The sequence below is a fragment of the Mangifera indica genome, chromosome 3 (genome assembly GCF_011075055.1).
Source record: "Mangifera indica cultivar Alphonso chromosome 3, CATAS_Mindica_2.1, whole genome shotgun sequence".
Taxonomy (NCBI): Eukaryota; Viridiplantae; Streptophyta; class Magnoliopsida; order Sapindales; family Anacardiaceae; genus Mangifera; species Mangifera indica.
The window spans coordinates 5,459,271-5,473,636 of NC_058139.1; the positions used below are offsets into that span (position 1 = coordinate 5,459,271).

General features: G+C 23.6%; 1 protein-coding gene across 1 annotated transcript; it reads left to right on the forward strand.

The window, feature by feature from the left end:
• The first annotated feature begins 4,358 nt into the window (after positions 1-4,358).
• On the forward strand, positions 4,359-13,592 carry LOC123212325 (receptor like protein 21-like). The gene is made up of 9 exons (XM_044631425.1): positions 4,359-4,765; positions 5,059-5,220; positions 6,202-6,276; positions 6,569-6,643; positions 7,600-7,674; positions 9,902-9,967; positions 10,556-10,630; positions 10,951-11,025; positions 11,378-13,592. Exons 1-9 carry the CDS (start codon positions 4,384-4,386, stop codon positions 13,519-13,521), a joined length of 3,129 nt encoding a protein of 1,042 aa, XP_044487360.1. The 5' UTR covers positions 4,359-4,383; the 3' UTR covers positions 13,522-13,592.
• Positions 13,593-14,366: the final 774 nt, after the last annotated feature.

Here is a 14,366-nt window from a genome sequence, read left to right on the forward strand (position 1 = left end):
CCCAAAATTAAATTTTGCTAATGAAACAAAAATATTAAATTGTGAAATTACTACTTTATCTCTACTTTTTATTTTTTAAAATTATCATATAACCCTAAAATTAAAAACAATTAAAGAAATAATTATCTAAATATCCAAATTATAAAAGAAACTTCTTATTTTTCTTTCCTTTCACCCTCAGTCTTTCTTCCTTTTTCCTATAGGTAGGGTTATTTTTGTCGTATAATTGTTTATCAAAGGATAAATTGTAATTTTTGAAAATATTAGGAGTTTTTTAAAAAAAATTTGAAGGTTATTGAAAATTCAAAAAAAGTTTGGATGTCTTTTGGAAAATTTTAAAATATAAATCTACCCCTAATAGTCTAAAAAATGATAATTACATCTCCAAAGAATTTAACAAAATGTAATAAATTGTGGATATAAATGTTATTTACAACTATTGGGACCATATAATAGTTTCAAAATATATGAGGGTTTGAAAAAATTTCAAAGATTAATTTGTAATTTTTTAAACTTTTTAAGTGTTAAATGCATGTTTAAAACATTTAAATGTAATAGAAAGTTGTTATTTTTTATTTTTTTCAAAGTTAATAAATGATAAAAATACTATTTACCCTTACATTTTTAGTTTTTTCAAATATAATTTCATTTTAGGTGGACAAATGTTTTTAGACCATACATTGGATGGGAAAATGTAATTTTCTCAATCAATAATTACTTATATTATTTTCATGGTACTTGTTTACTTAAAAATGAGTGATACTAATTAATAAAATAATAAAATTATGCATATATATTTTTGATACATAATTTAGATACACAAATGATGTATCATCATGTGATTTGATGATTTAGAATTAAAGATAATACTCATCATATATTTACACATTATCTTTGTAACCAAATTATTTATAAAAAATATATACATATAATAATGTTCTTAATAAAGATTGAAAGAGAGGGTGTTTAGTATCACTTGTATAAAAATCTAAGATACTAATATTTTCTTTGAATGTTCTGACACATTAATAAAAAATTAAAAATTATTGGTATGCTATTTACTCTATTTGATAATTTTATTATAAATTGAAAATAGTAAATTTTATTGAGATATCAATTTTTTTCTTTTATATAATTTAAATTTTTTTAAACAAAAGTATTACGTATTTTAAAAGTCAATTGATTGACTTATAAAATTTGAGATAAACTAAATAAACAAAAAATTGTTGGCCCATTAATTGATTGAAATTTGAAATTTATGCATAATACTTAATTTTGATAACAATTTTTTGTTTGTTTAGTTTACCTCAAATTGACAAGTCAAATGGACTTTTAAAATACGTAATACTTAGGTTTAAAAAAAAAAAGTTATATAAACAAATAAAATTGATATATAAAAAAAATTTAGTGTTAGTCATTAATTAAATTACCAAGTGAAGTAAATAGAACAAGCAATCATTTTAATTTTTTTATTAATGTGTCAAAATATTCAAATAAATTATAAATATCTTAAATTTACATACAAGTGATACTATATTAATAAAATTATATGTATACATTTTAAGTATACAAAATAAATATACAAATAATATGTTATTATATGAGTGGGTGATTTTAAATTAAAGATAAAATAACAATCAATTATATAATAATACGAAATTTATATATTAATTTTATGTACTCAAAGTGTGTGTGCATGCAACCTTGTTCTTGGTAATATAATATTCATTGTTCCATTAAGGGTATAATAGGTAAGATATTGGATTTTATGATTAAATTAGCATTTTAAACTAAATTTTCATATTTTGGGAAATTATAATTATTGAGTTGATTATATATTAGAAATCTAAAAACTTGATAATTCTATCAACGTTTTGAAAAATTAAGTAAACAAAAAAATTAAAATTGTCCTTTTTGTAATTTACTCCATTAGTTGATTGGGATTGTGATGACTAAAACCACATAAGTTGATAAAGACTTCAATTTTAGTTCCGTATAACTCTAAGTAGAAAGAAAAAAAGAATCCAAAGCAAAGTGAATAAGTAGATTAATAGATTAAAGAAGAAAAATATGATGGAAAGCATGCTAGTTAAGTTGTTATTGATGGTTGTCATAGTTTTGGTTCAAACATACGAATTCAAAAGTTTCTAAAAAAAAAGAAGATTGATATGTTAGGATTGAAGTCTTTCATAAAATCAGTCAGTAATTATGAAACAAAAGAAATTCTTGTTTCATGGGTTGATGATAAAGTGTCTGATTGTCGTGAATGAGAGCGAGTTTAAATGACTATGACTATAGACTTACATTTAAAAGTTAGTAAAGATTATATCGTCTTTTCATAATTTGAACAAGGAGACTTCAAAACAAGATTATATTCTTTTTTGTCTTTTTGTCAAATATTTATTATTAACAGTTTTGTTATTTACATGCAAGATTTGTCTATAATTTAAACAATAAGATTTAATGAGTGACTTATAATAATATTATCACGAGATTCATAAAATTTCTTTTCTTAATTTGTCTCCATATATGTTGAAATTTCAACTTTTAAAAACCCTTCAATTACGAAAGAGTTTTCAATTAATAAATGACTTTGATTATAGAATTACATTTGAAAATTGATAAAATGTAAGAAAATTTCATTAATGAGAAAATGTAAAAGTCTTTAGTCAAACTTTCAAATTTATGATAGCAAATTTGTTGACCCATCAATTGGTGGAAAATATTAAGATTAAAATAGTAATTGACTTGTGACTTTAAATATTAATTGATTTAAAATTATTTGTAATTGAGTTATTAATAGTTTAAAAGATTATCAAAATCCTCTTATGATATGTTAATGTTTTAATTTCAAGTAATTATTAATATCTAATAATTTATGCTAATATTTTAGCAAATTAATAAAAAATAAAAGTGTATATATATATTTGAATGTGTGTGAGTCAATCAAAGTAAATATATTTGAAATGAATTCGTTTAAATCAATAATTATTTGTTATATCATTTTCATGATATTTTTTAAATAAAAATGAGTGATTCAAATTGATATAGATTGAAAAGAGTGCTATTTAGTATCACTTATATAAAAATTTTATATATTAATAATATATTTTGACATATTAGTTAAATAATAAAATTATTGGTCATTCTATTTACTCCACATGATAATTTTATTAATGATTAAAAACAATAAATTTTATCAGGATGTCAATTTTGTTTATATAATTAATTTAAAGAAAAACAAAAGTATTGTGTACTAGATAAGTTAATCTTTTGACTTGTTAAATTTGAGATAAATTAAATAATAAAAAATTATAGGTTCATTAATTGATTGAGATTTGAAATTTATATATGAAACTTAATTCTAAATGAGTTGTGTTTGAATGATAAATCTTGTATGAAATTTTTTTTTTTTTGGCCTAATTAAAATACACACACATATATATTTATATATTCATTGGCCATTACTATTTGTGTATTTCAATTAATTTTGAAATATTCTCAATAATACTCAATATTAAGTTTAATTTACAATGTATCAAAAATTGTTTAAAAGATAGATTTAGTCATAAACCATGCCCAATTTAAATATTAAAAAATTATCAAAGTAAATATTGATTTTATTATAATTCTATCTTTAATTATTAATTTTTTAGAATAAAAATGTTATCATTTTTAATTAATATAATAATATGAATTTTCTTTAAAATATTATACTCAAAGACATTTAATTAAATAATATCTTAATATTTTTTATTATATTAAATTAAATATGATAATTATTTATATTTACTCGTTTTTATCAAATATACTAATAATTTATTTAAAAAATATTCTAGATAATATGTTTTTGTGGTGGTATTTTATTTTTAATAATAAAATATTATTCAAACCAAATATATTTTGATGAAACAAAATGCATATGACTATCAACTCTACCATCTAGCATCAAACTTGATTATATGATGGTAGACTCTATCAACACTATCATATCTAGCATAATCTAGCACAATATATTAATAATATAATATTTATTGTTTCATTAAGGGAATAATACATAAGTTATTGGATTTTATGATAATATTAGTGTTTAAAATTAATTTTTCATATTTTACCAAATTATAATTTTTGAGTTGGTTATATATTAGGAATCTAGAAGGTTAATAATTCTATCAACCAACATGTTTTGACAAATTCAATAAACAAAGAAAGTAAAATTATTGTTCGTGTAATTTACTCCATTAGTTGATTGAGATTTTTATGACAAAAACCAAAAAAGTTGATAGAGACTTCAATTTTAATTCTATATATAGAACTCAAAACAGAAAGAAAAAAATTCAAAGCATAGTAAACAAACAGATCGATAGATTAAAGAAGAAAAATATGATGGAGAGGTTGCTAATTAAGTTGTTATTGATGGTTTCAATAGTTTTGGTTCAAGCATACGGATTCAAAGGTTTTTCAGAGAAAGAGAGGATTGGTCTATTAGAATTGAAGTCTTTCATAAAATCAGTTAGCAATTATGAAACAGAAAAAATCCTTGTTTCATGGGTTGATGATAAAACGTCTAATTATTGTGAATGGGAGCGAGTTCAATGCAACACCACTACTAGACATGTCATCAAACTGTCCCTCAATTTCACTAGGCAGTTTTATTCAATTCGTAGACTTCCAACTCTAAATTTGTCTTTGTTCCATCCTTTTGAAGAGCTGAGAAGTCTGGATTTATCTGGGAATGACTTTGGAGGTTGGCATGAGAATAAAGGTATGTATATTATTTAAGTAGTTAGCTTAATATATATGCTCATGTTAAATTACTTTTGCAGCAGTCAAGCAGAAAAGTATTTATATTATCTTAATTTATCGGCCTACAAAAAATTGATGCCATTGTTGCAGACGTTCTTAATTAAATTATAAAACATGATTATTATGTGTCAAAGAATTTCTATCTATATATTTCTGTTGATGGATTCATTGATTTTCTTTGGAGAATCAATAAATATCCAGAGTAAATTATAAATATAATGAGTAAATAATGTATTGATATTACCTTTACAGCAAATGATGGATTTAGGAGTTTGAAACAACTCGAGATCTTAGATTTTCATTGGAATTACTTCAACGTCACCCTTTTATCATATTTGACTACCCTAACTACACTCATCACTTTGAATCTTAAGGGTAATAGTTTGGGAGAAGGTCTCAAATCAGTGAAACAAGGTATACAATATTCAATTAATTAATCTTAATTTATTTTTATTTTTAATTTCAAAAAACTAACTCTTTTTTCTTGGTGCAGGTATAAAATTCATCTTACAAACTTGGAAATGTTGAATCTAAGTTATAATTATAATATTAATAGAATTTATAACAATAATCATCTCTTCTTAATTTGTTGATACTAAAATTTGGAGGGATTATTTGTTGTTGTTTTTGTTGTCACTTTTTTTTTTAACTTAATAGTATTTAGTTACACAAAACATTTAGTAATTATTTTTAAACAAATAATGTGTTTGTATTTTTAAACAAATACTGTTTGAATAATTTTTAGTATTTTTATTTATTATTATAACCTTCTATTTATAATAATTAATTATATTTCTCAATGGCAAGTTGTATAGTTTTTTATGCATAAAGGTAATAAAAATTAATATCAAATACTTGCGGCTCTCCGAGCTTTCTTTATTAGATCCTAGCCCAAAACATCATCTGTAATTAAGTCAAACTGTAGGAATAAACAGAGTATCTAAATACAAGCATTTTCATATGAATTTTATAATCAAATATTGACTTTTTCTTTTTTGGGAATTAAACTACTTAATTCTCCTTTTAATATTTTAATTTAAATTTATCACATAATGTAGGGTATTTTAGGTAATTAAGTTTTGTATTGATGAAAAGCTTTCAAATTTTAGAATTAAGTTAGAAAATTTTATTTTTTTCTACTCAATGAAAATTCTAAAAATAAATGATTATTAAAAAAATAAAATTCTATTTCTAATTAGTGATAATAACAAACAAGTATATTTTATTTTTCTAATTATAGTGAATTAGTTTATTTATAATATAAGAATAGAAGAAATCATACTAAAAATTGGTGTTCAAATATGTGAAGTTTTAACCACTATATCAAATTACTAATATTTTTCATTTATGGATTCGTATATTTGATTTTAAAATTTATTTATCTTTTGTGTGTAGGTTTTGCAAGCATGAAAAACTTGCAAGCATTGGATTTAAGTGATAATCAAATAAATGGACATCTATCAAATCTAGGTATCTACCATCAAGCAATTTTTATTTTAAATTTTTATTGTTGAAAATTCAAATTAGAGGATCAATCTTGGTATTAGAGGATTAATCTGATAGATATTGTTAAACATATTTTTTAGATATATTTTAAAACAGTATAATGAACTTATGATGTTTGAATTATTTTAGTTTCACTAAATTCTCTTCCAAGTATTTAAAATTTCAAGTAATTTATATATAGTTAAAAATTTCAAGTAATTGTTTGTAGATATGTATGCTATGTATGACAGATTATTTATTTAAATTTTTGGTGCAGGGTTAGGAAATTTGACAAACTTGAAAAGATTGGATCTAAGTGTTAATGAAATCAATACTTCTCTGGCCAATTTAGGTATGTAATATTTAAAAATTTACAAAATTTTAAGTTTGATAAAATCATTCGTACAAAGGAAAATTAAAAGTGAATGAGTTGTCAATTATACCAATAAAATAGACAATTACCAGTAAAATCATATCGTTGGTTGAGGGCCAAGAAATATGATGAAAAATGATATTCTAATTTCTCTTTTCTTTGTGCAAGTTTAAAAAATTTGAAAAACCTAGAAGAATTTAAGATGAGATATAATAGACTGAGAGGTGTTCTTAATTCATTAGGTAACATCAATGAAAACCAATGGTGAAATATTATTTTATTATATTGAATTTATCTAGTACCTATTATATTAATTAACTAATATTATATTTTATATAATTTTAATAAATTACTAAATAATTAAGTAATTTTAAATTAAAAATAAAATAACATCTAATTATATAATAATATATCATTATTTATATATAAAATTATATATATTATTTTTATACATAATTTTATTATTATTAATTTTATCTTACAGTTTAACATGTTGAAGTGGTATCTTATGATAACCAAAAGTCATTTATTATCTTTTTTTTTTTTCTTTTAAATTTCAAGTACTGGACCACAAAGTTTATATCCACCCCTAAAAATGTTTTTACATAAAATATTTTTTAAAGATTAACGAAATTAGAATTAAGTAATATGTACATATTATAAAATTATAATTATAATTAATTAGGTTTAAGATTTAAGTGATGAAAATTCAAATTTAATCTTGAGATTAGAGATTTTCCTTGTTGATATGATTAATCATATTTTTTAGATATATTTTTAAACAGTATAATGAATTTATAATATTAGAATTTTGAGTTTGATGGCATTTAATATCTACAATTATATACATACGTATATAAAATTAATTTTCTTCTTTTTTCTATATGATTTTCGAACTCTTTTCTTTTTTATCCTTTTTTTTATATTTTTTGCAGGTTTAGCAAATATGACAAAGTTGAAAATATTGGATCTAAGTGACAATCAAATCAACACTTCTCTAGCAAGTTTAGGTATGTACTATTTAAAAATTCATAAAAAATTGTGTTTTATGCTATAAATATTATACTAAAAATATCAAATATAGATAGAAATACTCTTGCATATATAAAATAATAATAAAATTATTATTCACTGTTAAAATTTGTAAAATTTTCTATTTACTGTTAAAAAGAATATTAACACCTTTTTATAATTGAACTTTATTTCCAATACAGTTTGCATAATATATAGATAAATAACAATAAAAAATATTTCAAGTAAACAAATTTATAAAATAAATAAAGTAAAATCATTTAACATACCTATCAAAAGTGTTTAGACAATTTAAGAGCAAATACTCTTCCAATATATAGAACAATGCAACTAAAAGGCAAAACATTAAAATTTGATGATAAATTATGCATATGCTAAATAGATGACATTACACTCAAATAACTAAGATTTTATGCCCATATGTTAGTAGTATTGTACAAGCAGTTATAAAATGAAATATTATTATTTGCAAGAATCTTTGACTGTCCTAAAAATACTTATGATTATTGAATTTTAAAAGATGATTGTTTGTGTTAAAATGTCCACTACACCTTATACTCTAGCTTTTAGATTAAGATGAAAAAAAAAAATTAATTAAATCCAATAATTTAAAAAAAAATCTAATTTTATAAACTTTTGGATTATAACTTAAATAATCTAAAAATGTGATTATCATTGCAATTATATTATTTACATAATAAACTATCCTTTACATGGTGTAATTGATTATTTAATCTAATAATCTAGATAAAATAAGTTATACTAAACAATAATTAAATAAATAAATAAATAACAGACAAAGTATGATATATAATAATATTTTAATTTCTTATTTACTATTATAACTCTCTTTATGCAGGTTTACAAAATAAAAAAAGTTTGGAAGAGTTATATATGAGTTATAATGGAATGAGTGGTTCTCTTACTGCTCTAGGTAAATTTTTCTTCAATTTAAATATGTAATGCTTAAAAAGTTATTTAATATTTCAAAGTTGAAAATTCAAATTAAATTGGTATACAGAAATTTAATCTTGATATTAGAGGACTTTCCTTGTAGATATTATTAAACATATTTTGTAAATATATTTTTAAACAGTATAATGAATTTATAATATTTGAATTGGATTGATTTTCCTAATTTACAATATATAACTTTTCTTCTTTTTCTATGTGATTTTCAAATCAAATCAACACTTCTCTGACAAGTTCAAGTATGTAACATTTAAAAATTCATAAAATTTTGTGTTTTATGCTATAAATATCATACTAAAAAATTAAGAATAGTTAGAAGTACTCTTGCATATATAAAATAATGCATACAAAAATATTAAAAATTGATTATCAATTATGCACATTCTAAATAGATGATATTATACGAATAGGTCAGTAGTATTGTATAAATAAATAAAGGTTAAAAAATTATCATTTTCATGAATCTTTCACTGTCCAAATAATATATATATATTAGATTATGATAAGAAATTGTTATTATAAGAATAATTGATTATGAAATAATCAAATTCAATTGTATCTATTTGACAAATAATTTTAAAAAATAATTGTTTGTGTTAAGATGTCCAATATACATAATGCTTTAGCTTCTAGATAAAAAATAAAAAAAATCATTAATTAAATCCAATAATTCAAAAAAAAAATCTAATTTTATTAACTTTTGGTTTTGGATTATAACTTTAATAAATTTGATTATAATTGCAATTAGATTATTCACATAACAAACTACCCTAAATATGTTATAATTGATTATTTTATCTAATAATGTAGATTAAATAAGTTATACTAAACAACAATTAAGTAAATAAATAAATAAGAGACAAATAAATAAAATATATAGTAATATTTTAATTTCTTATATATTTAGTAATCTAACTCTCTCTGGATGCAGGTTTACAAAACTTAAAAAGCTTGAAAAAGTTGTATTTGTCTGAAAATGAAATAAGTGGTTCTCTTACTCCACTAGGTAATATTAAAATCTTCAATTTGAATATGTAATACTTGAATACCAATGTTGAAACATTTTTAATAACTTATTTCTTTAATCTAAAGTCATTATCTTAAACAATAGATTAAATTACTTGTAATTTTAATTGGTGGGTTCAATTAATCACTGATAGTATACTTGTCTAACCTTTTCTATAATTAATTATCTGACTTTTATATTTTATTTCTCTTTTTTCATTGGTGCAGGGTTAGTAAATTTGACAAAATTGAAAATATTGGATTTAAGTGGTAATCAAATTGTCAATGCTAAAGGTATACAAAATCTAAAATTTTCTTTTTACTGTTAAAAATGAATAATAGCATCTTTTTACTTGAACATTTATTCCAAGTACTGTTTACATCTATAATGTGTGGATAATTAACAATAATAAATGTTTTAAGTAATCAAACTTATAAAATAAATAAAGTAACAATCACATAACATGTCTCAATAGACGTGAAAGAGTCTGTATAATCAATTCAGAGTATAGAATTACTATTTAAACTATGCATATTTCATTGTATCTTCTAATTGGCTCAAATAAATTAATTAAATCATGTAAGGTTATTAGAGAGTGATTTTTGTATTTTAAAATATAATTCTTTCTCTTGGTGTAAGATTAAAAAAATTGAAGAACTTGGAAATGTTGGACCTGTGTCATAATGTAACATTATTAGATATTAATTTTTATATACATTAAGTATAAGACAAAGTCTGTAGTTGTCTTATATACATGCTCTAGAAAATGCATATTTATTTATGAGAAAAATATATATAAATATATGTAGTTGGCTCAAAAGAGTAGGACTGCAATAATATTGTTATCTCTTCTTTTGTTATCTAATTCTCTTCTTATGCAGGTTTAAAGTATTTAAAAAACTTGGAACAATTGTATATGGAATCCAATGAGATGAGCGGTGATGCTCTTACTTTAGGTAACAATTAAAAAAAACCTAATAATTTCAAAGTTCAATGTCAAAGTATTAAATTAATATTATTTTGTTAATTCGGATATTTACTTAAAAATTTTACGACATTGTTTTAGTATTTTGAAACCCTTAATTTACAATATACTATAGTTAAATACCAAATTTGAATCTTTCTATAATGATTTTACCTTTTGATTGTCAAGTGATTCTTTGAAAAATATATATGTTTTCGCAGTTTTAGTTGTTGGCTTCAATTAATTTTTTAGAATAATTCAGTATTTTCCTAACTGATGTTTAAATTCCATTTCTTCTGTTCATTTGCTCAGGTCCAGCAAATTTGACAAATTTGAAAGTATTGGATTTACGCTATAATCATGTTAACAACTCTTTGGAAAGCTTAGGTATGCAAAATCAAAAAAATTGAAAAGTTATCTTTAATTTTATGTTAAAATGAATAAAGGTATCCTCATAATTGAACCTTTATTCCAATTACATTTATGGATATATGACAAATAAAAATGAACTAGGAAGAGACTGTATAATAAATAGCATGCAAAATACTTAATATATTTATCGAATCAGCAAGTGTTTGAAGATTTTATAGATGATTAGTACTATCTGCAATAATTTATGATCAATATTTTGTTATTTATTTTTCATATGATCCAAAATTCCCTTTATAATAACATATTGCACATCTATTTGTGTATGAGTGTTTAAACTTTTATTTTCTCTATTTGATCTCATTTTTAGGAATATGTGAATTGAAGAACTTGGCTGAATTGCATCTTGGTTTCAACATTTTCGATGGTCACCACTCGAAATGCCTACACAACTTGAGTAACCTTAAGGTTCTTGATCTTTCAGGCAATCAGCTAAGTGGGAATTTCTTGTCATTTGTTGCTCATGATCTCACATCCCTTGAATATTTATCACTTTCCCATAACAATTTAGAAGGTTTCTCGACTTATGATTTGTTTCAACCTGCAAGTGAAAATCGGCTTCCAACATATCAATTGAAGGGCATCATATTACAGAATTGCAGCTTAGATGTTATGCCTCGTTTTCTTTCATACCATTACAATTTAAGATACATTGACCTCTCTAATAACAAATTAGTTGGAAATTTTCCCGTCTGGTTGTTAGAAAATTGCACCAAATTACAAGATCTAAGTTTAAGGAATAACTCATTCTCAGGAACTTTTCATGTGCCCAAGTCTAAATGCAATCTACGTCTTCTAAATATTGCTAGCAACAATTTTACAGATCAGTTGCCTGAGAATATAGGTATAATTTTGCCTAGCTTGTCGTATATAGACATGTCAAAGAATTTATTACAAGGTAAAATTCCTTCTTCAATGGGTGAAATGAAAAGACTTAGTACTTTGGACTTGTCTAGTAATAATTTTTCAGGAGAGTTACCTGATAATTTTGTTAATGGTTGCTTCTCATTAAGAATATTAAGACTATCAAATAACAAATTTCAAGGGCAGATTTTTCCTAGGCGGATGAACCTAACTCGATTGGAGTGGTTATACTTGGATAACAACACCTTTAGTGGGAAGATTGGAAATGGGCTATTGAATGCAACTTCTTTATTTTTCTTAGATATCAGCAACAATAAAGTAGCTGGTCAAATTCCACAATGGATTGACAAAATTCCAAGTCTTATTTATCTTTTAATGTCAAATAACCTTTTAGAAGGCACTCTTCCCATTGAGCTAAGCAATCTTGAAGCACTTTCAATGCTAGATGTCTCTGAAAATAGGTTGTCGGGATCCATACCATGTGATTTTAATCTTTCGGTGAACCATCTTTACATGCAAAAAAATTCTCTTAGTGGATCAATCCCAAATTCATTGTTTGAAAACTCTAAATTAGTTACACTTGATTTGAGAGACAACAAGTTTTCTGGAAATATTGATCCCCGTTGGTTTAATCATCACTCAACTCTTCATTTTCTGCTCTTGTCAGACAATCACCTACAAGGTAGTATTCCTAATCAATTGTGTCAACTAATGAACCTGGGTCTCTTAGATCTTTCATATAACAAACTCAATGGGTCAATACCTTCATGTTTTACTAATTTAACATGCTGGAAAATGGTAGGAGATATTGATTGTACGCCTTTCATTTCGACGTATTCTTGGGAAATCACTAATGATGAACTAGAATTCTCCTCTGATTCAGCAATTTCATCATTCTATATGGAGGAAGGCTTTTATGAATCATTAGATACAGAAATATTCTTTGAAGTAGAATTTACGATGAAAAATAGATTAGATTCATACAAGGGATATACTTTTGAAAATATTGTCGGATTGGATTTGTCAAACAATGAATTAGCTGGTGAAATTCCATCAACAATTGGAGAGCTACAAGGAATCATAGCATTGAATTTGTCTTACAATTTCTTATCGGGACCTATACCTAAGAGCTTTGCCCATATGAGAGAGATAGAGAGTCTAGACCTTTCCCACAATAAATTAAGGGGTCAAATTCCTCCGCAATTAACCCAACTATATAATTTGGAGGTCTTCCATGTGGCACACAATAATTTATCGGGGCCAATTCCTAATCAATTTCAATTTGAAACTTTTAATGAAGACGATTTTGAAGGTAATCCTTATCTCTGTGGTCGGTTAATTAAGAAAAATTGCACTAATGTGGCATTACCACCATCTTCAACAATAGTGCAAGACGAAGATAATGATGATGAATCTATTATCGACATGATAGCATTCGACTGGAGTTTCACTGGATCATATAGCACAACTATAACGGTGTTGATAATGATCATTTGGATCAACCCGTATTGGCGTAGAGTTTGGTTTGATTTTATTGATGCATGTATTTATTTATGTTTTTACTGGTTTGTCAAGTATGTTTGGCATTGATTTTGATCAATATATATGTCATAATAAGTTGATCTCATTTTAATTTTCATGTATAAGAAGCTACCAGTGGCTGAATCCATATGTCAACTAAATTTTAAGTTAAAAAATTGCATCTCTTTCAGTAATTTCATTTATGACTCTGCTTAAGTTTGATGCCCTTCTTGTCTGTAGGATAAAAAGGACTTCTTAGGTACTAGTTTGATGTCTGATGGTTGGCTATAGTTACTTGAGTAAAATCCTTTGAAAAGAAGTCCTTCGGCGAGAAATTTCTAGGATATAGACAATACCATATAACAAAAGCAATAACCTACAATGATTTTTTTTTTCCATTTTTTTGTTCTTTATATTTTTGCCCCAGAAGAAATCGGGGCACTACAAAATTTTATGTCAGCTATGTCTTGTGATGTTGATAATGATGAACTGCCATATTAAATCAGAAATTAATACAATTAGATAGATGGTTTTAGCCTCTTGTTTAGGTTTTGCATCTTCATACAAGTCTAGGAGCAGATTAAAATGAAACCTAAAACCAAATCAGGATTAATATAATAATAAAAAAATATATTAAAGTGAACATTAATAAATATATCATAATTTAGCCAGCAAACAACACTGAAATTATGAAATAAAAGCTCAAATTTGGCCTCAAAATCTTCCATCACTTGTATGAACTCTCCAATCAGCATAAGATTTGGTGTTGTATATTTCAACTTGTTACCTTTCACTTCAATTTTTACTAAATTTCCATCTCATGGGAAAGTAATATAAAAAAAGGGGATGACCAAGATATACAAATAAAAGAAAAGAAAGAAATTTAAATGATAAAATTGTTTACATTTATTTCT